At 38.9% G+C, this 25,180-nt stretch overlaps 3 protein-coding genes across 4 annotated transcripts; 2 read left to right on the forward strand and 1 right to left on the reverse strand.

Moving 5' to 3' along the window:
- Window positions 1-5,021: 5,021 nt before the first annotated feature.
- LOC138026879 (zinc transporter Slc39a7-like) lies at window positions 5,022-10,449 on the forward strand. Its single transcript, XM_068874343.1, has 3 exons — window positions 5,022-6,144; window positions 8,235-8,455; window positions 8,957-10,449. Exons 1-3 carry the CDS (start codon window positions 5,094-5,096, stop codon window positions 9,206-9,208), a joined length of 1,524 nt encoding a protein of 507 aa, XP_068730444.1. The 5' UTR covers window positions 5,022-5,093; the 3' UTR covers window positions 9,209-10,449.
- Window positions 10,450-12,318: 1,869 nt separating this feature from the next.
- Window positions 12,319-19,574, reverse strand: LOC138026890 (surfeit locus protein 1-like). Its single transcript, XM_068874349.1, has 8 exons — window positions 19,361-19,574; window positions 17,839-18,040; window positions 16,633-16,821; window positions 16,212-16,284; window positions 15,495-15,542; window positions 14,433-14,547; window positions 13,907-13,988; window positions 12,319-13,188 (listed from the first exon to the last, which is right to left on the reverse strand). The coding sequence occupies exons 1-8, from the start codon at window positions 19,428-19,430 to the stop codon at window positions 13,104-13,106; spliced, it is 864 nt and encodes a 287-aa protein (XP_068730450.1). The 5' UTR covers window positions 19,431-19,574; the 3' UTR covers window positions 12,319-13,103.
- A 21-nt stretch (window positions 19,575-19,595) lies between these two features.
- On the forward strand, window positions 19,596-22,991 carry LOC138026901 (prefoldin subunit 6-like). 2 transcript variants are annotated; one of them, XR_011127364.1, is made up of 5 exons: window positions 19,596-19,706; window positions 19,883-19,953; window positions 20,805-20,929; window positions 21,930-22,298; window positions 22,608-22,991. XR_011127364.1 is itself a non-coding variant. In XM_068874359.1 (4 exons), the coding sequence occupies exons 1-4, from the start codon at window positions 19,634-19,636 to the stop codon at window positions 22,048-22,050; spliced, it is 390 nt and encodes a 129-aa protein (XP_068730460.1). In that variant the 5' UTR covers window positions 19,596-19,633; the 3' UTR covers window positions 22,051-22,991. The 2 variants fall into 2 exon arrangements, 1 of the variants encoding a protein (XP_068730460.1); XM_068874359.1 differs by having other exon boundaries at window positions 21,930-22,991.
- Window positions 22,992-25,180: the final 2,189 nt, after the last annotated feature.

Below are 25,180 nucleotides of genomic sequence, written 5' to 3' on the forward strand. Positions count from 1 at the left end.
TGACACGGTAGATCATAACGTCCTCCTCTCTAAGTTAAAAGCTTACGGGGAGTCAGGCAAGCTTTTAACCTGGTTCGCTAACTACCTATCTGGGCGACACCAACGAGTTGTTATTGATGGCGCTACTTCGCAATGGGCCCCTGTCACTTCTGGGGTCCCTCCAGGCAGCCTTTTGGGGACACTGCTTTTCATTATATTTATTAGCGACCTCCCAGATGTAGCCATAGGTGATGTTTTCACTTCCCTTTATGCTGACGACACCAAAGTATATCGCAACATCGATACCATCGAAGACTGCCTGTCAATGCAGAAAACCCTGACCAACATGGACACGTGGACCCGGCAAAACAATATCCGGTTCAATGCTTCTAAATGCAAGGCGCTAACCATCACCCGACAAAAGAGCCCACTAAACTTCGTGTACACCCTTCATAATGTAGAGCTCTCGCGTGTGTCCACGGAGACAGCCGCTGGAGTTGACCTCACCACCTCCCTCACCTAGAACACACATATCCACGCCCTTATTGCTACGGCCAATAAGCTACTTGGACTTCTAAAACGCACGTGCCCACTATTAAATGATGTCTCTGCTAGACGTTCTCTTTATCTTGCACTTGTGAAGTCACAGTTATCCTATGCGACCCAAGTCTGGTCCCCGGACAAGATAGCATTAAAAACTCAAATTGAAAGGGTTCAAAGGAGGGCCACAAGGAGGATCCTCAAACAACGTGTAGGCGTGATGTCATACAGCGACAGACTTTTAACTTTAAAACTTCTTCCTCTGACATTTGATCGCGAACTCAAAGATCTTGTTTTCTTTTATAAATGTCTGAATGGTTTTACTGATCTTAATGTTTCTCATTTTGTTTCTTTCGTTGCTCACGGCCGAACCAGACAAAGTAATTCTTATAACCTTAAAACTCCTGTATGTAAAACTAGCACTTTTCAGGCCTCTTACTGTAATCGTATTGTTAAGCTCTGGAACTATATCTGTAAATTTTCACCCCCCACCAGTTTTTCAACTACTGCTTCCTTTTGCAACTTTGTTACTGAGCACATGTTTCACCTTCTGCACAATCACTTTGACATTTACTATCCCTGTACCTGGTCAATTGTACGATCCTGCCCCTGTCATCCCTAGTTTTAGTATCTTTTAAATTTAATCGTGTTTTAATTATATCATGGGCAGTGCCTCGCATGGGTCCTCGCGTCCCGTTCGCACCTTCCCTTTTGACCTTATCACTTCGTATCACTTTGCATATATATTTCATTTCTTTTCGGTTATTTATTTTTTGGTATGTAACATGTGTAATGGTCAATAAAGTTGTTAAAAAAAATAAATAAATAAGAAGAGGTTTTCGCCTCTAAGAGCAAATATGTTGTTTGTTTCAATAAATTTTTCGCTGGAAAAGGATTCTGTGGTATTTTCTGCCTCTGTGATTTATAATATCATGTTGTGTATTGAATTTTCGAGCTTAAGGTTGAAATGTGATATGGGAGAAGTTTTTTAGTATTGCTCTGTAAGCAGGAAGGGTTCACAGGCCTGTTGGAAGCGTGCTTGAGTTTCAACAAAATGAGCCCAAAATCAGTGAAAACTTGTGACACAGATGAATAATAAAGTAGCTGCTATTTCCAAAATGATGGAATTACCTGGTGATAAATAACGTCGTACGCGTCTTGGAGAGTAAATTTTGACTTTGCATAAACAAGAGTTGGGCGATTGTGATCTTTGTTTTGACTTCGCTCATTTCATTGTCAAACTTTATAACACTTGACAGAAAAAGAAACTTACAAAAACCCGGTATCTTGCCATCATTTGACACAGATGCTTCACTGTTTGGCGAGTAAACATGCCGCGGCAACTTAATCACGGCGCCCGCTGAATTCCGGCCATGTCACTTTCGATTTTGCAATTTACTTGAACGTAGCAAAAATCTCCCAAAATGTTTGTCGCTGATCGTAACTTTGGAGCGACGTCAGAATACCCGTCCACTTATTTGCATATTGCCTTCTGCTCTTTAAGAGCGAGACTTTGGTAACAATACACACTATTCAAATGCTAATAAGTGGACGGGTATTCTGAAGTTTAGCCGTAACTTTTTATATTCTATATTCACGGTTCAAAATTAATGTTGTTTTCATGTCGTAAATATTTTATTCTCGATCGACCGTCCCGGAAACTTCCTTCTGCTCTTTCTAAAAACTGTGTATCAATAGTTATTTGCTTTTTCATCAATATTTGTTTTGCATAAAGCAAGCTAACAAAATCTGTACCTTGCTGAGTTCACATTTGTTAGCGTAAATAGTATTTTCGGTGAGATGCTTCTGTTTTTTATGAGGGGTTTATTGTTTTCGTCTCCCATCCTAACACAAACCCCAATGAACAGGGCTTAACTTCAGTGAAGTTTAGTATTACAAAGCTGTCAGATGCTCAGAGGGCACACTTGTGGTGAGAAGAAGTTGTGAGGGAACTTGAAAATTATCAACATGTCAGCCCAGAAGCCAATGTTTCTCGCTTCTCTTTTATTTGTTATTCTTCAAAGACTGGAATGCTGTATTTCAATACCACACAATTTTCCTGTAGCACGTACCACAGGCAACCCAGTGTATGCTTCACGGAAGCATCTCCTTTGCAATATTTCAGGTTTACGTGTTCACAAGTTTGTTTTTGTATCTCGAAGATGTTTAGATTTCCAATTACAAACTCTGTTTTGATTGGTCACTCTACCTCACTGTGTAAATAGTTCACCCTTCTGAGAAAACAAAACAACAACATTCTTTTACGTGATTTCTGTATTAAATTTAACTTTCATTTTCCAAATGGGCTGGATAGCACAAGTGTTGCTAATATTTTTAAAAATACACACACTTTTAAGTTTAAGGAACATGCTTCGATGTTTCAAACATCATTTTGCATTTACCTGTTCATCCACGCTTTTGGAAAAGTGTTACATACCACGTATTTACATTTAAACGCATAGCTGAGGTAGCTCCTATAGTTGTGTTTACGAGCAAGTGATCTCCTTGGCTAGTAATACGATGAAATGTGGATGACCTTGGTACATTGTTAACCAAATACGTTCCAGCAAGTTTCCTCCTTTTTCTGCTGTTATAAAATAGACACTTCAGCCTTTTCTCTGTAATTCTGCTCGGTTCTCGGGCACGTTTATGTCAATGCACACGCAAATCACAACTAAAGTAAACACACGTTGTGCTTATCGAGACCTGTATTTCTCCTTTGGAATCAAGTCTTTATTACCATTGAGAATCAATTAACTGTACAGCCTTTCAAACTACATCACATTTCAAAAAGAAACACACAATTTTAAATTTGCAAAACATGTTTCGGATGATCGACATCCATCGTCAGTTGTGAATACAAGTGAGACCGCTAGTCGGTGTTATATAAAAGATAGCTAATAACATGGATATCAAGCTAGTGTTTGCCCCATACAAGATTAAGAACTTTTTCAGTGCCAAAGATGCTATTTCCAAATTATCACGATCCCGTGTGGTTTATAAATTTTCTTGCGCAGGCTGTAGTGCCTGCTATGTCGGCGAAACAAACCGACATCTTGCTACACGTGTTCGTGAACATTTAACATCGGATAAGAACTCGCATATCTTTCAGCACATTAATGGGTCAGAAGCATGCAGATCTTTATGCTCGGAGGAGTGTTTTTCAATCCTTGACACCGCCTCCACGCCTTTTCAACTAAAAATCAAGGAGGCCTTACACATAGGTTGGGAAAAACCCTCATTAAATAAGCAGGTTAATCATGTCAATTTAACACTTTCACTGTAATTTTCCTCGTCCATACCCATTGTCTTCTCATCATTGTATTTTCTATTCACGTTGTTATTTAATCAGTACTTATGCATGTTATTAGCTATCTTTTATATAACACCGACTAGCGGTTTCACTTGTATTCACAACTGACGATGGATGTCGATCATCCGAAACATGTTTTGCAAATTTAAAATTGTGTGTTTCTTTTTGAAAGTTATTTCTTGCTTGCTATTAGTTCGATACATCACATTTATTTTGTAAAGAGCTAATCAGTCTCCACTGATGACATCAAATCTTGTAAAACTAGAACAGAACTAAGTACACAAGATGGCAGCGAACACGATCGCTAACATGGCTAGTTGCACAAAGGATGTAAGCTAGACAACTACAAGAAACAAAACTGTTTAACAATAAAAAACAAAAAAACGCAATAGACAGAAAACTCATCTCCGCAGTCAATGGTACACTGAGCGGGAGGCTGTTTGTTGCAGCGAAAATGGTCAAAGCGTGAGGCCACTTGTTCGCTGTGCCAATGTTTTTACTTTGTCTTCAGAAGATTCCAATATGGCATCGATTTGTTTGTGGAGTTATTTTCGTTGTCGCTGTCATCTTCAAAGTAGTTCTTAATAAGGTACCCGCTGCTCATTAAAGAATTTGTATTTTGACTTGTATCACTTTCAATAGTTGCGTCCATTTCAGTTACATTTGATTATATTCTTGTTTCATTCAGTTCACGGAACGACTTGTTTCGAAGCTGACGCTTGACATCTTTTAGTGTGGGTCTACTGCGAAAAGCCTATGCCTTTCTTTGTATGTGTTTTGAGCGCCCCAAGAAGAAATCGATTAAGCCAACGCAACCTCTATCTATCCCAAACAACGCATCGCAGTGCTCTTCATGATCTTGGATTACGTGAATTGCTTTAAATAACCAATGTAAACAGCGCCACGTGGCTTCTATTGTGCGTTACCCAATCAAAACACCGCCACATGCTTTCTATTGTGCATTGCCCAATCAAACACCGCCACCTGTTTCCATTGTGCATTTTGCTGCTCAGGAAAAAAATAAAACTGAAATCAAACGTATTTTATAACCCCCTGCCCCTACGGGCCCGAGTAATAAGGGATACATTAAGTACTTATTTACTTTCGTAGATTACCACTGACCACTTGTAATGGACAGTTACAGCAATACGCATGCTTGCCACGATCAGCCAGCTGACATTAAGTACCACAGGCTTAAGAAATACCGGCTTAAAAGCGAAAAGAAAACTGTCAGCTTACGTTGGTTAGTTGGCAGGGAAACATGTATTTGAAGACGTATTTTTTATTCGTCTTTTTCGGTTTTACAGCGATAACTGCCCTGGATAGCGACCATGGCGGTATCGCCGTAGAGCATAATCATGGTCACGGGGAGTCTGACGAAGGAGAAGCAGATTTTGAAGAAGAGGGACACTTCCATCACCACCAGGATCATCATGGACACAGTCACGAGTTTCACCATCATCACAGCCATGAAGATCATCAAGGCCATGTCCACGATTTTCATCATGATCATAGCCATGAACAATTCGAGCATCCTGCAAAGAAATATCAGAGGGAAGCCCAAGTTCCTCGTGCTTCTCGGCCAGGTGGCAGCCACGGACACCATCATCACGGTCATAGTCATGATTCACACCATGGACACAGCCATGATTCTCACCATGGCCATGAACATTTCGAACAACCAGCCAAGAAATATCAGAAGGAAGCTCAAGTTCCAAAAAAAGCTCCTTCCTCAGAGAAATCGAAGCTTCCATCTCAACGTACCGGGCAGAGAGAAAAGTGGACCAAGTGGCTTCAAGCGATCGCCGCTACTTTACTCATCAGCGCAGCTCCATTCTTTATTCTTTTCTTTATCCCACTTCAGAGTAACGCAGCAGATCAGCAACCGCTGCTTAAAGTTCTTCTGGCGTTTGCTTCAGGGGGGCTTTTGGGAGATGCCTTCCTTCATTTGATTCCTCATGCAATTTCGCCTCACTCGCATCACGGGGAACACTCTCACAGCCACTCGCACGAAGCCCACGAAGGTGTTCACGACCATTCCTCGGAAATGGTAGTTGGCCTTTGGGTTCTAGCTGGGTTGATCGCGTTTCTGATGGTGGAGAAATTTGTCAGACTTGTCAAGGGAGGCCATGGACACTCTCATGCCCACGTCGTCCCACAGATGAACGATAAAAACGGTGATGTGGCGCACAAAGACGAGAGTCTGAAAGACGAAGACCCACCACTCGAAGAAAGCGATCAGGGATTGAAGGAAAACAAGGAGTCAGACGATGTAAAACAAAGCGAAAAAAGTGAAACAGAAACTGCACCAGGTAAAATCGTAAATCCAAACCAAAAATGCAACTTCTTATCACGTTTTCTAAATTTTTAATTTTTTCACAGCAACACAATTTTTTACCTTCTAAAAATCCCTTTTAATCAACTGTGGTTCTTATTAAGGGCGTAAGTGTGTCTATTTTAATTTTCAGTCAATGAATACTGTGCGAATGTTTATTTTCTCTTCAGGGAAATTGTGTCACGCTTTCCACTCGCGCGTAAAATGTACAAAGCTCGAATTCAATGAACAATAATTATTGAAACCAGTTCGCAATAGTCCTTATCCAGCTGTATCTTTCCCACGAAATCACTCCTTTTTGGATTCTCGCTTTCGATGGCTTTGATCACCTTTTAATAGTTTCAAGAGAGATCCTATGTCGAAGAAAGACGTATGCAAATTTCAAGCTTTGCCAACGTGTCAGAGCGAAATTGATCCTTGGTGGCTGAACAAATACAGCCACGTATTGTTTGGGTAATTTTTGTTTCTTGTTTTTCACAATTTGGCCGAATTTGAGAAGTCCTGTACTGATTTCTTGAGTTTTTCCCGGTTTTAATAGAATATGGCTGTTATTGCAAAAAAAGCTTCTTTTGGCATAAAATTGAAGGAATTTCTCATATTACCAATGATTTAAGACTTGCCCAGAATTAATCCAAGGGGGAGGGGATTAACATTTCTTCCCTTGAAAATTCCACAAACCTTTGCTAACACAAACAAAATGTTCAGACAATTTTGTAGACAATGTTTGCAGCCTCTCCCCCTCCCCCTCCCCCTCCCCCTTTGTTGGGTATTTTTGTGGTCCTAACTCAGCACCAATGCAGGTTTGGTTGTAACAAGATTAAGAAGTCTTAGTAACTCTTTGATTTAGTTTGCAGTTAATTATCATTGCCAACCAGAAAGAAAATTTGAAATGTGAAAAATTGTAAGCTGTTATTCCAATTCAAAATTTTTGTCATTTGACGGTGAAAGGTCAAATGAACACAGGTTGACTACAATCTTGAACGGTCTAAATTGGAACAGAAATGCTCCCTTACCCCTATATCAAGGATGAAGCCATATGAAGGCCAAAACGCACCATTTTCTCATCATTGATTTTGGTGGAAGGGGTGGTCTCAATTTTCCATTTCATCTGTCCAAGATTGTGGGTTTGCAACATAAATACTGACCTGTTTGCTCTGTAGTTGTTGTAAACCATTGTTTTTGAAGAGGTTCTTGCAATAGAAAACTTGTCTCTTAAGGCGCGTTTACACGACAGAGCAAACATGGCACGGGCCCGACAAAAACTGGAACGGTTCCAACAGTTTTTACAAAGAAACAGTGAAATTTTATCCGTTCCGCGACATGTCCATAGGCACCTATGGACCTGTCGCGGAAGGGATAAAAGTTGACTGTTTCTTTGTAAAAACTGTTGGAACCGTTCCAGTTTTTATCAGGCCCGTGCCATTTTTTTTCTGTCGTGTAAACGCCCCTTTATTCCATGGTTTGACAAATTCATACAATATTGAGAGATACTTAATCCTTTGTGGTTGTAGCTTTCCTTGCCCCCCTGGAATGGTGGCAGCTAAATTCTGGTCATCTTTCAAAACTTTGCTTTTTAATTAAATGTTAAACCTTTGAATTAGATGTAGTTACAGTACACAATGTATGTACTGTTCCCAGAAAATGGTCCATATCATTGTACAATAACATTTGTCACATCTGCAAAATGCTTTTTTAAATCAATTTTACTAAAGCTTAAAACAATCAAGTGCCTAGTTGACCATAGTGAGGAATTGTAATGATTTGTCGGATCACATTTTTAGTTCTTACAAAATTATTAAAAGTGGAACATTGTTTGGATGATTTCAGAAATAGCCTATTTTTTGCCATGCTTTTGAAGCCAAAACATTTATTTTATCTTTTGACCTCAAGTTGGGTTATAGGCACATGTCTGAAATATTTTGAAGAAGTGTATCTTGAGTATGGTGTAGAGACGAGTGACACAGAGATTTTATTCATGTGGGCCAGTTTCAGGGGTGAGAATGGTTACTAAAGATACATGTATGCTTTGTCAATTAAGTCATAGAAAATGCACTCTTAATCTTACAGTTCCACATCATGATCATGTTGAAGAAATTAAGGTGGCTGGCTACTTGAACCTAGCTGCAGATTTCACTCATAATTTCACTGATGGACTTGCCATTGGGGCATCATTTCTCGTTAGCCGCAACCTTGGCATAATCACCACCCTTACAATTCTTCTCCACGAAGTTCCCCACGAGATTGGGGACTTTGCAATTCTAGTTCAGTCAGGATGCAACAAAAGAAAGGTAAACTTGTATCATTTGCAAGATTCTAAGAACATAAATTGACTACTTGCAGGCAAGTTTTGTTTTAGTCTTGCCAAAACAGAATTTGTTGAGTTGATAGCATTCCCAAAAAGCGTTTCCATGGGAGAACTAGCAAGATTTTCAAAATTTTGACTGCATGAAAATACGGCAAGACATTTTTCACATGGCCAAAACATTGAAAATCTGGCATGTTCCTGCACGGAAATGCTTGCTATGCAGGTTGTTGTCTTGAAGATGTGGTTTGTCATTGTTTCGTGTGTGAAATGATCTTCCCGGCAGGTACAAAACACAGGTCATTGTTTTATAAATATTCTCTAAAACTAACCATAGGCCTAAGCAAAGTTTTAGGGCCTAATGTTACTGTAGCACTGATAAATGGTTAGCATTGTTTCTGTGTTGGTAAAAGAATGACAGGTCTGTGATCTTTGTTTTGTACCTACCTGCCCTGATCTTGCCTATTTTCCTGAACCTTTTTTTCAGGCAATGTTACTTCAACTAACCACAGCAACAGGAGCGCTTGCTGGAACGTTCTGTGGCTTACTAGCTGAAAACATAGGAGATTCTGCCACACTATGGATCCTGCCTTTCACAGCAGGGGGATTCATTTATATTGCAACAGTGTCCGTCATTCCTGCGTTACTGGAAGACACCAAAATAGGACAGACAATAAAAGAGCTCATAGGATTGTTTGTGGGTGTTATGATGATGGTGCTCATTGCTAAATTCGAATAACTTAAATTTAGATAAGTTGATATGTAGAAGAACACATTAAAGTGTTGAAATATTTTTTTGGGTACCATTTATTTTAAGCCCTGAGTAAAAAAAATATATATTAATTTAATGAGGTTGCACAACCAGCCCAAACCCCAGGCCTAATGTTGAAACAGTATTGGTGAATGTGTGAAGATATGTATAGCCTCTAATTAGAAGCACATGGATTTCAATAAGCATCATGAATTGTTCCCTCCCCCTCGGAATACAAAAAATACGGTGACAATAATAATATTCTACGAGTGCACGTTGATTATGAGATTGTCAATAGCCAACAAGGCATGTAGTGCCAAGTTGGCTATAACCAGTCTCATATCCAACAAGCGTGAATGGAATAGTTGTTTTTATTAAATTCTCATTAAATTCTGAATGCTTGGACACTTGGAAATTAAAGCCAATCGGTTTCTAGGTGAGCAGCACTTGATGCAATCAGTTTCCATGTGACAATAGGTCATACGGTATATGAGCTGATAACTGAGATTGAGTGAACCAATCAGAAAGCTAGAAATGGAATATCCAAGGTCAAGAATTTAATAAAGACAATATTATTAATGTCACAGTGTCCCCCAAATGCTGCTTCTCAAGTACATGTAAGTATAAACTGCTGCATTTTCCCTGACCTAAAAATAACTCTAATCTTCACCCTAACCTTATTGTTTAAAATAGGTAGGAAATGCTTAGACTTAAAGGGACACTTTGTGTTGGATATCAAACTTAGGGCGCTTTCCTTTTGTCAGAACTGGCCGGCCACACCCGTCAGTTTGCAAGAAAAAATGGAAGGAACAGCTGCACGATAGTCCCTCATATTCTTCTGGAGGAGTATATATTATCCTCGAAGTGTGTTAATTTGAAAGAGTTGTAGAGTTAGTCCATCCAAATGCCTGGTCTGGCCGGTCAGTTCTGTCAGATGGAAAGCGTCCTCAGGCTTGGACATAGAGATACTTGTTTTTTTGATGAATGTTGGCTAATCTAGGAATATTCTGTTATGCATGTAACATTCCCACTAAATAAAATATTGGGCCAACATTATTGTAATTTTTAGAAAAGGATTTATGTTTTTAGTAACATTTTTTTTTTGTTACTAAGTTGTGGGAAAGATCAAGAAAACAGCCTTGTTTTCATGCAAGAATGAATTTACTAATAAGAATTATTATTACAGAAAAACAAAATAAATAAATTTTCATGATACAATTTTACTATCATTATACCTCTCTGTTTACTGTTGTTTACCATTGAGGTGTCTGCTTAAAGTTAACCCATGGGCATCTCAAATGCCCTAGGACACCCTCAGTTGAACATTAAAATTTACTGCTGTTAGACAGAGTAAAATTTCACTCCCAGGGGTCATTGGGTTAATGGAGGGGACATAGATTTTGACAGCTTAAAACTATGGCCACTGTAGGTGGCACTGCTGCACATCCTGCCCAATTTTATCCAGGTATCAGTCATGTTGTTGGAATGCTTAAAAATAATTGGCAATGGAATTTTTTAGAGCTCATAGGCAACAAAGGCCAATAATTTATTTCCCTTGAATACTTGGAAATTTGTCAAGTTTCCTGAATGTTGTGCCTTTTAACCGACTTTTGATTTGTCAAAGGCCCTGCAATCATTGATGGCTTGGAAAACATATTTGAGTGTAGTTTGTTTACAAGAACTGTTCCCATTTCATGGAAAAGAGCAAAGGTTACCCCTATTTTCAAAAAGGAAGCTAAAACGGGCATTGCCAACTATAGACCTACATCCTTGCTGTGCATTCCATGTAAATTACTTCAATAATTTATCAGGTTTGCAACATAATAGATAAGTATCTGAATAAGTCCTCTCTAAAAAATTCTTCACAGTGGGGCTTTACAAAAGGGCTATCATCAAAGGGCATATTATTTTCAATGACAGGAACCTGGAAGATGAACCTGGGTAACGGTATGATTGTGGATGCAGTATTCGTTGACTTTAAGAAGACCTTTGATAGCATCTCACACAATATCTTGTCATTAAAACTCCAGGCTATTAGGTTATGTGGAGATCTTCACGAGTGGCTGATGGGTTATTTAAAAGACAGGTTTTAACCCTTTGGCGTCCAAACCGGCCTAAACCGGCCAGAATTAGAATTTTACTCTGTCTATATTGCCAGATGATTTTACTTGTCAATGGGGAACCCCTGGGAGTCAATGGGTTAATCACTAACTCACTGTCGCCATTAATACACTGTCAGTAAATGGCCACTCTTCTAATCTGGATGAAGTAAAATATGGTGTTCCCCGAGGACCCCTCCTAGGTCCAAGGCGTTATACTATTTACGTTAATGACCTCCCTAATGCTATAACACTTGGAGATGTGTTTATGTATGCAGATGATACCACATTATACTGTGTGGGGAAGAACTTTGATCAGGTCTGCTTACAATTAAATAGCATTCTTGAGCAACTTCTGCTTTGGAGTACAATGAAGAAACTCTGTATTCATCCCATAAAATCTGAAGTTATGATCCTTAGCAAAACAAGCTTCACTGGCCCTGCCCCTCCAATGTACTTTGGAAATAATTTTATTGACATTTTGACAACAGGCTTACATGGGCAATGCATGTAGACCATGTGAAGAAATCTTTTGCACAGAAATTGGGCACATTAAAAAGAAAGATGAAACTTCCCGTCAAAGTGCTGGAGGAAAATTACTTCAAATCCATTTTACCAGGGGGTAACTTATGGTATTGTGGTGTGGGAAACTGCAGCTCTTTGTATTATGGACTCTTTAAACCCTGTTCAAGCGAGAGCCACATGAGTTATCTACCACGATGAAAACCTTGCAAAGCCAAATTGGCTGCCAATTTCCTGTATATAAAAGAAGACTCCTCCTGATGCATGATGTTTTGAATGATAAAGCCTTATATCCCCATTTTAATTTGAGGTTGAACGACAGACCTTCAGGTAGGGAAGGAACTTTATTAATAAGGTTGATAAATTTTAATTTAAACGTTCAAAAAGATATTTTTTTAAAAAAAATTTAGGTAGGCTCTCACAAAACATAAATAGCTTCTCATTCGAAGCACCCATGATAGCTATGAAACACCGAAATTTTGTACATTTTTAAGTTTTATTACAGTTTCAGCTGAAATTTTTGTTTTTCAATGATCTTCATTTTATTAATTTGACACGGAATTTATTTCTAACTTAATTATTGCGTTCGACGAAGTAGAGCGCTTCCTAATTTCGTGGGTCCCCTGTGAACGCTAGCAAAAGCTCTGAGGGTTTTTTGGGCTTTCTATCGGGCGGGCAGTTATGACGTCACATTCTCGTTGCGCAAAGGATTCTGCCTCGTGCGACACAAAATTCTGTCTTCTTCGCGAACATCGGGTGTTGGCGGACATGTTGTTGAAGAATTTTGTAGCTGCTGCTGTTTTCTTGGTAAGTTATTTTCTCAAAGTTGTTGAAGAATTTCATAGCTGCTTATCCAAGCCTAAGGGAATTTCCTCCTATGTTTTTTGTATGATTTTAGCTAAATTCATTGAACTTCAAAAGCACTTATGAATCTTTGATTACTCCTAGTAGTTAGTTGTATACTTAAACACCATAGGATTTTCTGTATAAATTATTTTGTGTACTGTTTCACGTTTTATTAGTTATTGTAGGTCGTCCACATCAGCCTCATTGGTTGCCAATAAAATATTGTAACCTGCATCATCCACTGCAAATCCCACACCCCTTGCCACATTGTCACTCAACCACCTCTTATTGATTGACGCATTCATAATTATTGTTCATTTAGGGAAAAATATTTGCCATAGTAAACAATTTGTTCGTTCGGTAACCATCCATGGAAGAGACATTTCCATTCCAGTGCACATAGAGGCTCTGGGTGTTCAATGTGATTGAGAGATAACATTGTTCTTGGGCGATTTCCTGAGTCTGTAGTACATGTAAGCAGTCACCCCTGACAACGCATACCTGGTGACACAACAGGAAAGATAGGAAAACGTTAGCTTTGCCATGATTTTTTATTGTTTCGTTCCATACACATTTTTGTATTAACAAAAGTCATTTTGCACACAACAAATTGTTTGAGAAACATCTTTTTTGGAAATTATTGAAAACCATCCTGGTATGAAAAAAAAACGGAGTTGTATCGAGCGTCTTTACTGGGTACTTAATTTGTAAAACAAGCAACTTCAATCTCTGATTGGTTTTGTGGTAATTGTGAAGAAGAGCTCCCCAAAAAACCGGTCGGCCGACAGTCGGCCGACTGTTGCCCAACTGTCGGCCGACTGTTGGCCAACTGTTGGCCGACAGTTGGAATAGAATGAATAGAGCAGTTTTCAAGTGACTGTCAAAAGTACTTACACAATTGCAATTAATTGCTATGCTCAGTGATTGGTTTAAAAATCTTGTGCAAGTTTATCAACCAATGAGAAGGAAAACCAAACCAATTGCCACTTGCACATGCGATTTTTCCCGCGCTTGGAGAAAGTTACATGGAATTGCTACAAATTTGGATTGGTTCTTTGTGCTGTTCGCACCTGCTGTGATTGGTCAAAGTAATTACTTTGGTATTTGTTTCACAGCTCCTGTTCGCGAGCTTTTTGCGAGTTGAACAATATAACTTCCAAATTTTGAAATAAGTTTTAAGTATTGCAAAACTTGATAGAACCAAATTGATGCTGCATACCATGTAATGATATATTGAAGATGCTCATTTCGAAGATATACTCGAGTCTGGCCTCCTATTGGTCCACCATGAACTGTACTGGCTGAAAGGCAAGGTTAAGCTGGGGTTGTTCATTTTGGCACAAAAACGTTTCACTATTAAACAACCAGCCACCATCCATTTTTTGTTCTCAGTACTTGACAACATTGGGGCATCAAATGATGGCGAATCTTTATAGCAGCAAATAAACATAGCACGGCTAAGCAGAGGGGTTCTTTGAAAGTTAGGCATTTGACAATGTGACCAGCCGCACACACAAAATTGCAATCACATCTCCACCATTTACACATGTCAGTAAGACAAAAACAACAACATATTAAGTAGTGCTTGATTTTTCACTACGCACTGATTGTTGCTTAACTTAAGTTCCTTGTTGAACTGCAATGAGCTTTCTAACTTTCATTTCACATCCGTTCGGTAATTCAAAGATGTGTAAAAACTTCATATATTCTATAAACGTAACCTCAATTCAAAATGTCACTTTTACCAGAATCAGCATCCACAAGAATTGGCAAGGAGCCTGTTCTCTCAGCCATAGCATCTACATCGCGTGAAAACCACTGATTTTTTTGAGGATCGTTTTGGGCTTGGAATGGCTGCCTCTAAACAGACCACAAAAAAGTTTTTATTACGTATAGATATTAAAACACAACCCTAAACCCTAATCACATATCCTAAAGATACATGTAGACTGGTAGTACATGTACTGTTTAAGTCTTTGCGGGAAATCCTGCGGACGTTGTTGGCATGAAATTGTAGAATGAGTGGGTGCATGTTTAATGGCACTTACGGTCCAGGGCCCGGTTGTTCAAAAGCCGATTAATACTAACCGCAGATTAAAATTTAACCAAGGAGTTTAGTTCTCCTCTCCCAAATGCTATTCAACGCTGATATTCGGCAAAACTTTAGTTTAGAAGAAGTCAATCTTGAAAAATAAGCAAACGAAACTTTCACCAAAAAGTTGAAAATATGAAGCAAAAGTTTACGCTAATCCTGGATTTAGTTAATCGGCTTTTGAACAACCGGGCCCAGGACCACAATCCTGTTGAGTGTGCCTTCTGTCACTATTTATGTATTCATCCAGTTGACTGTGCTTGCTTGCTTGTTTATGTCTTCCTCTCTTTCTTGCACCATGCTTTGGTTCCCAGATTAGTAGTTCTCTTACCACCTCATCCTTTCTTCTCCAACAGTGCCCTATAAAGCGCAGTCTCCTGATCTTCAGTGTATCTGTAATCTTAGGAAGGTTCCCATACAGTTCTTTGTTGGTTTTATGCTCCTTCCAGGAAGTAAATAAAATTACCAGCCTGTTTAGGAGACCTCTCAAAGATGCAGTGCATGGGAAATATTCATATTTTGTTCAGTTTTAAAAGTTGAGGATTTATATATTATAGACATCCCCACATTAATTTTAAAAAAATTCAAAAATCAAAATTTTCACCAAGTTAAGCCAGCATAATTTCCTCGCTTACATGTAACTTAAAATCATTCATTTCTGGTATTCTAGACCTATTTGCTACATACTATAATTTAATAAAAAAGGAATATTGACCTTCTCTCCCTGTCTGACAAAGCCAACAAATTCTATTTCTTGTTCAATCTGTGAATGCAATTTAAAATAACTCCTTCAATAAGGGAAACGTAAAATAGACCAGCAATTACTTGGAAACGTTGTTCTAAGAGTTCTAAAATTTTCTTAATATTCCATCCCTTTGTTTTGTCAAAATATGGGTAAATTTGAGGGCTAAACTTTGAATAACCTGCACAAATAATAGCGAAAATATGGTAAGGCATATGTGCAAGAAAATTTGGTTTTGGTCACCGTACTACAGTACACCCCTCCAGTATGCCAATGTGACCAGTATCACATGACCATACTGCGGGCTTCAGGTTAGAGCTCATCGCGGTCAGCTGTTTTTTTTTTAGTTGACTGCTGACCAGGTACTGGGTTTTGATTGGATTGCAGGCTCAAGCCAGATTAAAATATTAACACCCTGGGAGCTCTGGGTTAAAGCTTGGCTAAATCTATATATTAGTTTCAGTTGATGAAGTGGTATGCAACAATTAATCAAATTGGTCACTAATACGATAAAAGCCGTCGGAGAGAAAATTTAGAATAATATTTGATAATCTGTACTCATTATTGAATATTACCACCAAAGGTTTAAACAAGGTAATCCACCAAAATGGCAATCATGCACAATCATAAATACTGTACGTCACCTTGAAACAATCTGTCTTAATAGAAAAAATTGTCGTAAACAGTAACCTGTCCATCCAGTCTTTCCTCTGGTTTAATTTTGTCCTTGGGTACCCATCCCCTGTTGACCAAGATTCTCTGCCTGAAAAATATCACTCAATAAAATTATTAATATGATGCCCACCCATGCCATTTTGAGTTCATCCAGTTGTTTTTTGGTATTATTATTATTATTATTATTATTATTATTATTATTATTATTATTATTATTATTATTACTATTATTAAATGTTAATAAAATCTCATATAAATCTATAATTATATACATCTGTACCAGCTATGAATGCATCCAAAAATTAACAAATTAAATAAGCAATGATGTCTTGATAGGTAGAGTGTACCTACTGTTATTCTTGCAAGACGAACAGGTATACATTGGCATTATTAGAACACAACAGATGTGTCATTTTTTTACTTTGAAATAGCTCACCTACTCCCTGTTATCTCAAATGGAGTGATTATGTGTGCTCCGGATTTTGGTCTCCTACCCAGGCCTCCTCCAGAATGTTCACCCTCGTTTAGGGATCTTGGTAAGACATGGATCTCTCCTGCATGGTCGAACCTTCCCTGTAATCTTACACGGCGATATTCCAAATCTTTTGACCTCAGGTCATCAATACTAGAAAAGAAATTATTATTGATCAATTCATGGGAAAGCAAAGAACTTAATAAAGATTGGAACCAATATTTTTACAACTGAGCCAGGAGAGAAATAATTTTTATTAACTTCTTTGGTGACCATCATACTGAAACCACCTCACCTCCTTGGTCATCTCAGCTCTTTAGGAAGTCATTTTTTTATCTTTAATAACCTTTGCTATAACAGCACGCAAAATATTACTGCCTCGTTGATATAGAACTGGTCACTTCCATTCACCTCTTCTCAGACCAAATTTCATGAATTTGAAGATAATTTTTTTATGTAGGAAGCAAGATTTGGCTGATTTCGCTGACGGTTCCCATCTCTGGATACTTTGCTGGAGATGGTTGTCATTTGGTCTGCTTGACAGATGGAAACATTACCGAGCTGCATCACAATATTTCATGCCGTGCTAAATTGTCACCTTGTGTTTCAGTCATGTTTCATGGAAAAGAATGAATGAAACATTTGGGGCCAGCAGACAATGCCAACTTTCGAAGTGCTTCCTTCACTTGCCTATGTTCACTAATTATTTGTAAAAAAGAAAAAAACAAAATACTGTACATTTTTTGTCTGCAAAATTTTTAACCTGTTGACTTCTAGGAGTGAATCTTCACAGATTTTACTCTGTCTAACGCCAGACGATTTTACTTGTCAACTGGGGGAATCGGGGCTGGACAATCTGCGAACCAGTGAGCCATGCAAGCCATGCGAGCCACATGCACGCGAATTTCACATTTAAGTCTAAGCACCCATTTCAAATAGCGCTGATAAACAGTTATTAAGTCTAAGCACCCATCTCAAAACGGTTAGCTTTGAATAACTGTGTGACTCGCATGTTGACTCACATGGCTTGCCATGTTGGCTCGCATGATTCGCAGCCATAGCTCGCTTGACTCGCACATTGTTCTAACTCAGGGGCATCCTTGACAACTTGGGGGCTTTCAACAAACTCTAAAATGAGAACTTGCCAAAAGTTTTTTAAGTACTAGTTACTTTTCTGGAAGATCTCGCACTGGCTCAGTCGTTCTTGTGTGAAGGTCTTGAATCAGACCTCTTTTCCATTGCAATCTAAAGATCTGCCAGGTACCAAGACCAAATGTAGAAATTGGGAAAATGAGCAAAAGGTGATACATATTGGAGTCCTTGGGTTTTGAGCTTGAACTTGACATGGGACATGATTTAACATGATGAAGTACTGTTTCAAAGATAAAATGACAGTCCAAAGTATTAGCAAAGTAAGCTTGTTACTAATAACATCCCAGCAGCTACATCCCTTTACATCTCAAAACCCACTTCCTGATATCAATGGATCGGCCAAATTTAATTTTCACAGGTTTTGTAGTTACTGTGACTACCATACTTTTAATGATTTTGGAATATTTCAAATTTCATACTGTATATTCAAAGTTTAATTTCATATATATTCTAAAATTGTTTGAACATTCAACTCTTTCAGGATTGAACTTGCAAATGACCAGCTTCCAGCAGGCTTGATAGCTCACTTGGTAGAGCAGTGCAGACCAATCGTGTGGTCATGGTTTTTAGTCTCATTCAAGCCTGGATTTTCCAGTGAGGATTTTCCAGGCTTGCTTACTGGTCACAGCTTTGGTTGCTTTAATCCAACTGCAATGAACTTTCATTTCACTTTGTTCCTTTAATAAGTATTCGGATACTCCAATCAAGGGCTTTGGTTTTCACTGCCGTCAATCAAGGATATGTCCAGACATGTCCATGTGGATTTCAATAAGTCGTATGAAGTGTCCCCTTGCTCTTCTATCCAACTTAAACATCAATCGTGTCTCTGAATACAGACCTTGGTTGTTCAAAAGGAGGATAACGCTATCCACCGGATAGATTACTGTCCAGCGGATAAACACTAGCAAAATCAATTGACAGTGGATAGCGCTATCCACTCTTCGAACAACTGGGGCCAAATAATTAAAGTCACAAAGTGTCCCCCAAATGCTCCTCAAGTAAAAATATAAACAGCTGCATGCATTTACCCTAGCCTAAGAATGATGTTCCGCAATGTAATAAAGGGTGCAATAACCAAACTAGAATGACAAAAGGACATGATTTTGTAAACAGATCTTTCATATCGTCGACTTGCCATTAGTTGAGTTTTACCCTAGTGCCAAAACCAGTAGATCCCTTGACTAGCTTTGACATATGCATACCACCAACTTAGAGGCAATGAGGTAACAGGGTTCTAGTCTTCTGTGCTGCCAGGTGGTCACAAATAGGTGTATGACAACTGCAGACTCTGAACTCCCTACAAGTAGCGCTGATAAGCAGTATTTAAGTCTAAGCATCCACTTTAAAGTGGTTAGCTTTCAACAATTGTGATTTAGGGTTCAATCTGCAATCTGCGGTTTGCAGTCTGCAAGTGTCAGACACCGGTTACAAATCATGGACACCCTGAGTTATTTCCCAGCGACAGAAGCATTTTCAATTTTTAGACACAAAAGATCTGTTTCTCAAAATAATCCTCTGCTTTTTCAAAATCTTTAGTTACCTTTCATCCATCCAGAAGAAGAAGGGGTAAAAAATTTGCTACATCGACCTATGATTGCAGCAAACATCATGTTAGGAGCAAAATTCTGATGTCTGGAAAACCTTTTAAATCTATATGCGCCCGCTTTTGAATCTAACAGAAGAGAAAAAGTACAAATATTCGTTTCTGATTATGCAACGAATACTACTTTTCCTGTAGTTTACCGCCAGGCGTTCCACTTGCCCCAGTCCATTCCAACCAATCTGAGCGCACAACACAAAATAAATATACAAGATGGCGAGCAATCTGGAGAGAATTCAGCAACAAATGCAGACAGAATTGGAAAAGTTTCAAGCCATTCAGAAAGGTATTGGAACATAACGCGATAGCCTGATAAATTTTTGGTTTAATTTATGGCTTTCGATTCGATCGGAGAGTGTTTGTTCAACTTTGGGACGTCTCGTCATAGACAACTTGTCTACCTTCCTTGGGAGGGGTGTAAAGTTACAGATCGTCACTTTGTATTTTTGCTTTGTTTTTGAGATCTTCAGAAATTTATCAGTGCAAGACAGCAGCTGGAAGCTCAATTGAATGAAAACAAAGTGGTCCAAGAGGTGATAAGCGATTGACTTCCATATTTGTCAACCGTACTGACTTGCTAGGATTTGGTTCTCGAACCAACTGAAATGCCTAAGTCCTCTTTTTTCCGCAGAAGGTTCAGTCTCGCTAACTACCTTGGGCTCTTAATTCACTGTGGAGGAGTAAGCCATGTATTCTGGCTGCCTAAGTATCGCCTCCAAGTAAATTCCTCTTCAAGGCAACTTGGCTTCTACCACTTACTCCAATGCCACAATTAATGCGAAGGGAAGGCTGCTACTCAAATTGTCTCCTCTATCTCCCTTCCCCCCCCCCCCCCCATCCCCCACAGACTCTGACTGTTACAGTTCTAAGCCCCTTCCTTCTATTCACATTGACCTGAGTTTGAACAGTGTTGGCATGCTTCTCTTTTGGTGGGTTTCTCAATTAGCAACTCAAATCAAGGCACTGTTGCTTTTGAGGAACAGTAAAACCAGCATACGAGAAAGAAAATTAAAACACTTTTGTGTCTTTGGATAGTTCATAAACATAATGTCATTGGTCTTGTTTTTTGGTAAGATTGACAATCAAATCGGTGTCTGACATTTGCAGACTGCTGATAAACAGTATTTAAGTCTAAACACCCATTTTAAATAGCGCTGATAAAGAGTATTTAAGTGTAAGAACCCATTTTACAATGGTTAGCTTTCCATAATTGAAAGCTAACCATTTTAAAATGGGTTCTTACACTTAAATACTCTTTATCAGTGCTATTTGTCTACAGTCTGCAGTCTGCAAATGTCAGATACCGTGATCAAATTCCATCTAGAAACAACTCTGACATTTTTTTTCCTGAGCTCCAGTCAAGTCTGTTTATTTGTATTTTTAGGAGCTAGATGAAATTGAACCTGATGGCAATGTTTATAAGCTTATCGGGCCAGTTTTAGTGAAGCAAGATTTAGAAGAAGCCAAACAGACTGTGAAAAAAAGAATTGAATACATCAGTGCTGAAATGTAAGGTGGACATCTGGACCAAGTTTAATAATTAGAGCCAGATTGAGGGAAACTGTCGAAGAACTAATTTGATGCCAAAGTAGCCACTTAGTGCTCATTATTCTTCTGATAACAGAGCCCCACTGTTTTTTTAATCGTAGTTCAGTTAATAATAAGAATGATATATATAAGTAATAATATTACTATTATAACAGTAGTCAGATAATGAAATAAGACGTGTGATGTTACAAGGCTCTATGTTCCAATGCCTCAATTCCCATGGTGATCAGTGATAATTTATTTACCAATATCAACTCATTTAATAGACCACTTTCAAAATACCATACTACTTTTTGTTTGCACTCCAGAAGTTTACATAAGCATTGTTTTTGTTTTTCTTTTGGTGATGATTGTAAGTGCCAAGAAAGACTGGAAATAATGCTTATGCAAAATTTTGGAGAGCAAACAAAGAGTATGGTATTTTTTAAAGTGACCTTTACCACAACATTTCTGTACCTCGCTCATCCACTGATGCAGCACCACAATTTCCTTATAAGCTAATTTCATGGGCTATTTGATGCCTAGCCACTGTGACCTTCAACTTACACTGTAACAGCCAGCAGATCAAAACGTTGGGACAATGAAGTCAATGAAGCACAAGCGGTTTCAAAGCCAACTCGGGGGCACAACTTTCCCCCCCCCCCCCCTGCTTACATTATTGATTTGAAGCCCAGAAACGTTCAGAAAAGCTGCAGTTGGTTTGAACATTGCTTGGGGTGGTGTTGGGCACTTGAGCGGCTGCTGTGAGGAGAATTGTTCTAAAATATAAGGTACTTTGGTGCAAATGAGATGCAAGGTGGTTTTCTGCAAATTATCCCACACCTTAGTGGCACTGCAGTTCCTTTGGAAAATAACTCCGTATTTGGCCAATCAGTTGACCATCCAAAACCAAACCTGGATCAGTAGATGTTTGGTTATCTTTGTAATCTCATTCTTTCATTGTTCTTTTTTTTTTTTTCAGGAAAAGAAATGATAATAGCATCAAAGAGGTTGAAAAAAAGCGTGGTGTAAGCCAAGAGAATCTAGGCAAACTTCAGCAACAATATCAACAGTTCCTTACGAAGGCTGCGGCTAAAGCATAGTGAAACTCTTAATAGCATTATTTAGGTTTTATTTATGCAGAAAACGAAATACTTACAGAACAAGGAATGAATGTCTCAGCTGTAGTTAGTCCCTAGCTATCAAAGTCAACGAAAATACTTCACACAGGAACTGATTCTTCCTCGGTACAAAAAAAAGCCTACGACACTGTGGTTGTTTGTATGCGAAATCTCATACCGCTACAACAGGGTGTTTCCATTATGGTAACAGTTCACTGCAGATCTCTCCTGTCACTCTCTTAATATTAAGGACCTTTAGATCGAAGGACGACTACAAGTATGAGTTTAGCCTGGGACCAGCCACCCCTTCCCTCCCCAAGACCCTTGCTCGGCTCACTTCGCTCGATAATTTATTTTTCGCTGTGTCCCTTTTTGCTCCCTAACACCAACTGCAGAGTGTGGTCCCAGGCTTGGACAAGTTTTGCATACTCATACTAATCATGCGCATAAGGTTTGGAGGCTGACATTTTTCGTAGTGCGTGCGCGTGCTTAGAATGGAATACTCGTACTCGTAGTTGTCCTCATCTTCCGATCTAAAGGTCCCTATTTTATTTTACATGATGCTGGCACAGAATCTCCTACCAGCATTCCTTCATTCCGGAAGTTGTACTGCATCCATGTGTGAAGTCATACCCGTATAAGCCAGTTTGGAGTTTTAATATGTGCGTGCATCAGGATAAAAACAAGCATCTTTTGTTGTGGAAATTGATTGCAATAATTTGCATTCAAAATCTTTTGTATGTTAATATAATGTTGATTTTATCCCGATGCGCGCACATGTTTTTTTGAAACTCCAAACTGGCTTATTTTGTAAACAAACACAGCCGAGCATTAAGAGAAAATAGTGTACCAGCGCCTTCCTTGGTTTGACGCAAAAATGAAGGAAACAAAAGATATAGAACAATAAACTGAAGGAAACAAAACTGCTGTCTGTGGTATATCTGGGATAGGAGGGACTATAGGTATTGTTCAGTCACGCGAAGGGCCAGTCCGAAAATATTTTTTGAATCGAAAAAAAAGTAAATTTCAAATCCAACTAATTTTATCAAATCCCGCCTCGTAATTTTTATGGAATCTACAGATCTCTGTTAAATCCAAGACTATTTTTGAAATCGCAAAATTATTGTCAAATATGTATGATGTTTCAAAGTGTAGACAGGACGACTCCTATTGATCAAGATGGGAAATTCAAAGACCTGAGAGCTTTGCTCTAACGAGTACATCTTTAAAAGAACTCCCTTTTCTATATGAAATAAGGGGAGGGGTTTTTAAAGATTTTTCTTAGTAAGGGCTGGTTTTGTATGAGACGCTATTTGTTCATAAGAATATGTTTGAGGTCAGGCATTGATGAGCGGTATTCTGTAACAAACGGCAAAATTCTTTTGCGCGTTTTTTGTTTATTTTGTAGAGCCGACATTCTTTCGCTTAACTTGACTTCAGATAGAGTCATGTTCAAAAGGTTATCTTGGGGCGCGTTCGATTGTCCCAATTCCGGAATAAGAATACGTGGAGTGATGATTTAAAACGGCATGTCTGGCTTTTTGAAGCAACACAGGATAATAAAGATATGTTTAAAATAGCATTTTAGCCGGTGTTTGACAGTTTTAATGCGAATCTCCGTAAAAACGAAGGATTTCGAACTTCTATTCCATGTATTCCTATTCCGAAATACGGTCAATCGAACGCACCCTTGATAACCTCTGTGGCGTAATCTTTGTTTGAATAATGCGATGTGTTCTTCAAATTTCGCTTTTGAAGTGTTAGTTCTAAGAAGCCTTACGACGGAGCCGGAGTCGGAGTCGTAATCAGAAGCGCAGAGCGATACGATCCAGTGAAAATCAAACTGTTGTATTCGTTCTGACGAAGGGCTAACGCTCGAAACGTCAGCTTTTAGAATCTCTGTACGTTGGCCAATTTACATTATCAACTCCGGTGATAAAGCCAAAATGTCGGAAGCAGAACACCGATTCCGCTAATTACTCCGTCGCTTATGATCGGAGTCGGAAGCAGAACTGGAAGAATAAACCAATCACAATGCTTGATTCCAAGCATTGTGATTGGTTGGTTCTTCCGCTTCTGCTTCCGACTCCGACAATCTAGAGACAATCACTGGATCATAAGCCACGGAGTCATAAGCGGAGTTGGAATAAAATGGGAACGTTCTGATTCTTCCGACTCCGATTCCGTCGAGCTTATGACTTCGCTTACGACTCCGATCTTTGATATTCACTAGGTCATAAGAGCTCTTACGACTCCGACTACGACTCCGACACTAGCGACGGAGTCGGAGTTGTGGTACGTGCTTGTATCTTGCTGATCCATCCATGACATAACCACTGAGCTTTCTGTTCATTCTTGCTACGATTTAAGTCCCATTGAAAGCTGTCAATATTAATTCCCAACTGAACAGAGAGAAGTGTAAGTAGAAGCGTTTTTATAAGTTCTTATATGAAGCAGAGTTCTCTTGCCAGTCCCATCAGTTATTACTGAAGCAGAATTTGTAACAATGGGGCGGAGAGAAGCGTCTTATTTCCCAAGGGTGGAGTTCTTTGTAAAGCCCAAACACACAAAAATTAAAGGTGAGAAATAGCCTTTCAGTTGTCGTTTATTGTTTTCTCGTTCTATTTCAATTTTAGTTTTGTATACAGAGTCCTAGAATTTGAAGGATACAGAAAAAGAGATGCTGGGAAAAAGACGATAATGGTAAATGGAAAAATTAGACTCCTAAATTTTTTGTGCGCTTCTAGTCAATGCTGCAAAAGAGACCCTCGTCGCGCATGGTCAGTGGTCGAAACATAAAATGATCACTACTCCGAACAAATGCGGAACCTAACGCTCTTTATTTTATAAGCCAATTTCTATATGGTAAATGTGGGTCGCGCACATGCGAGCAAATAATAATTTGTTGTGCTGGAGCTGTGTGCATGCAAACGGGAGATTAGCCAGGAAAGTTTGGAAGCGAAATACGTGCAACAGTCTCTGCGGTGATTTGTCCACAAAATATAAATAAATTTCATGAGGCAAACGTTTATACGCCAGCTATCCAGTTACAAAAATGGAACAACAATTTTAAATCTCGTCTTAGCATTGCATCATGTATTTTGGGCAGAAT

Source organism: Montipora capricornis, chromosome 2, assembly GCF_036669925.1.
Source record: "Montipora capricornis isolate CH-2021 chromosome 2, ASM3666992v2, whole genome shotgun sequence".
Taxonomy (NCBI): domain Eukaryota; kingdom Metazoa; phylum Cnidaria; class Anthozoa; order Scleractinia; family Acroporidae; genus Montipora; species Montipora capricornis.

Bases quoted from the DNA above. Each gene is read 5' to 3' on its own strand.
- LOC138026879 (XM_068874343.1), top strand. From the start codon at position 5,094: ATGTATTTGAAGACGTATTTTTTATTCGTCTTTTTCGGTTTTACAGCG. The intron at 6,145-8,234 runs GTAAAATCGTAA...TTAATCTTACAG, and splicing joins TGAAACAGAAACTGCACCAG to TTCCACATCATGATCATGTT. The intron at 8,456-8,956 runs GTAAACTTGTAT...CCTTTTTTTCAG, and splicing joins CAGGATGCAACAAAAGAAAG to GCAATGTTACTTCAACTAAC.
- LOC138026890 (XM_068874349.1), bottom strand. From the start codon at position 19,430: ATGATGTTTGCTGCAATCATAGGTCGATGTAGCAAATTTTTTACCCCT. The intron at 16,285-16,632 runs GTGAGCTATTTC...GATATTTTTCAG, and splicing joins TTTGAGATAACAGGGAGTAG to GCAGAGAATCTTGGTCAACA. The intron at 13,989-14,432 runs GTAAAAGTGACA...CTTGCCTTTCAG, and splicing joins TCTTGTGGATGCTGATTCTG to CCAGTACAGTTCATGGTGGA.
- LOC138026901 (XM_068874359.1), top strand. From the start codon at position 19,634: ATGGCGAGCAATCTGGAGAGAATTCAGCAACAAATGCAGACAGAATTG. The intron at 19,707-19,882 runs GTATTGGAACAT...TTTGTTTTTGAG, and splicing joins GTTTCAAGCCATTCAGAAAG to ATCTTCAGAAATTTATCAGT. The intron at 20,930-21,929 runs GTAAGGTGGACA...TTTTTTTTTCAG, and splicing joins GAATACATCAGTGCTGAAAT to GAAAAGAAATGATAATAGCA.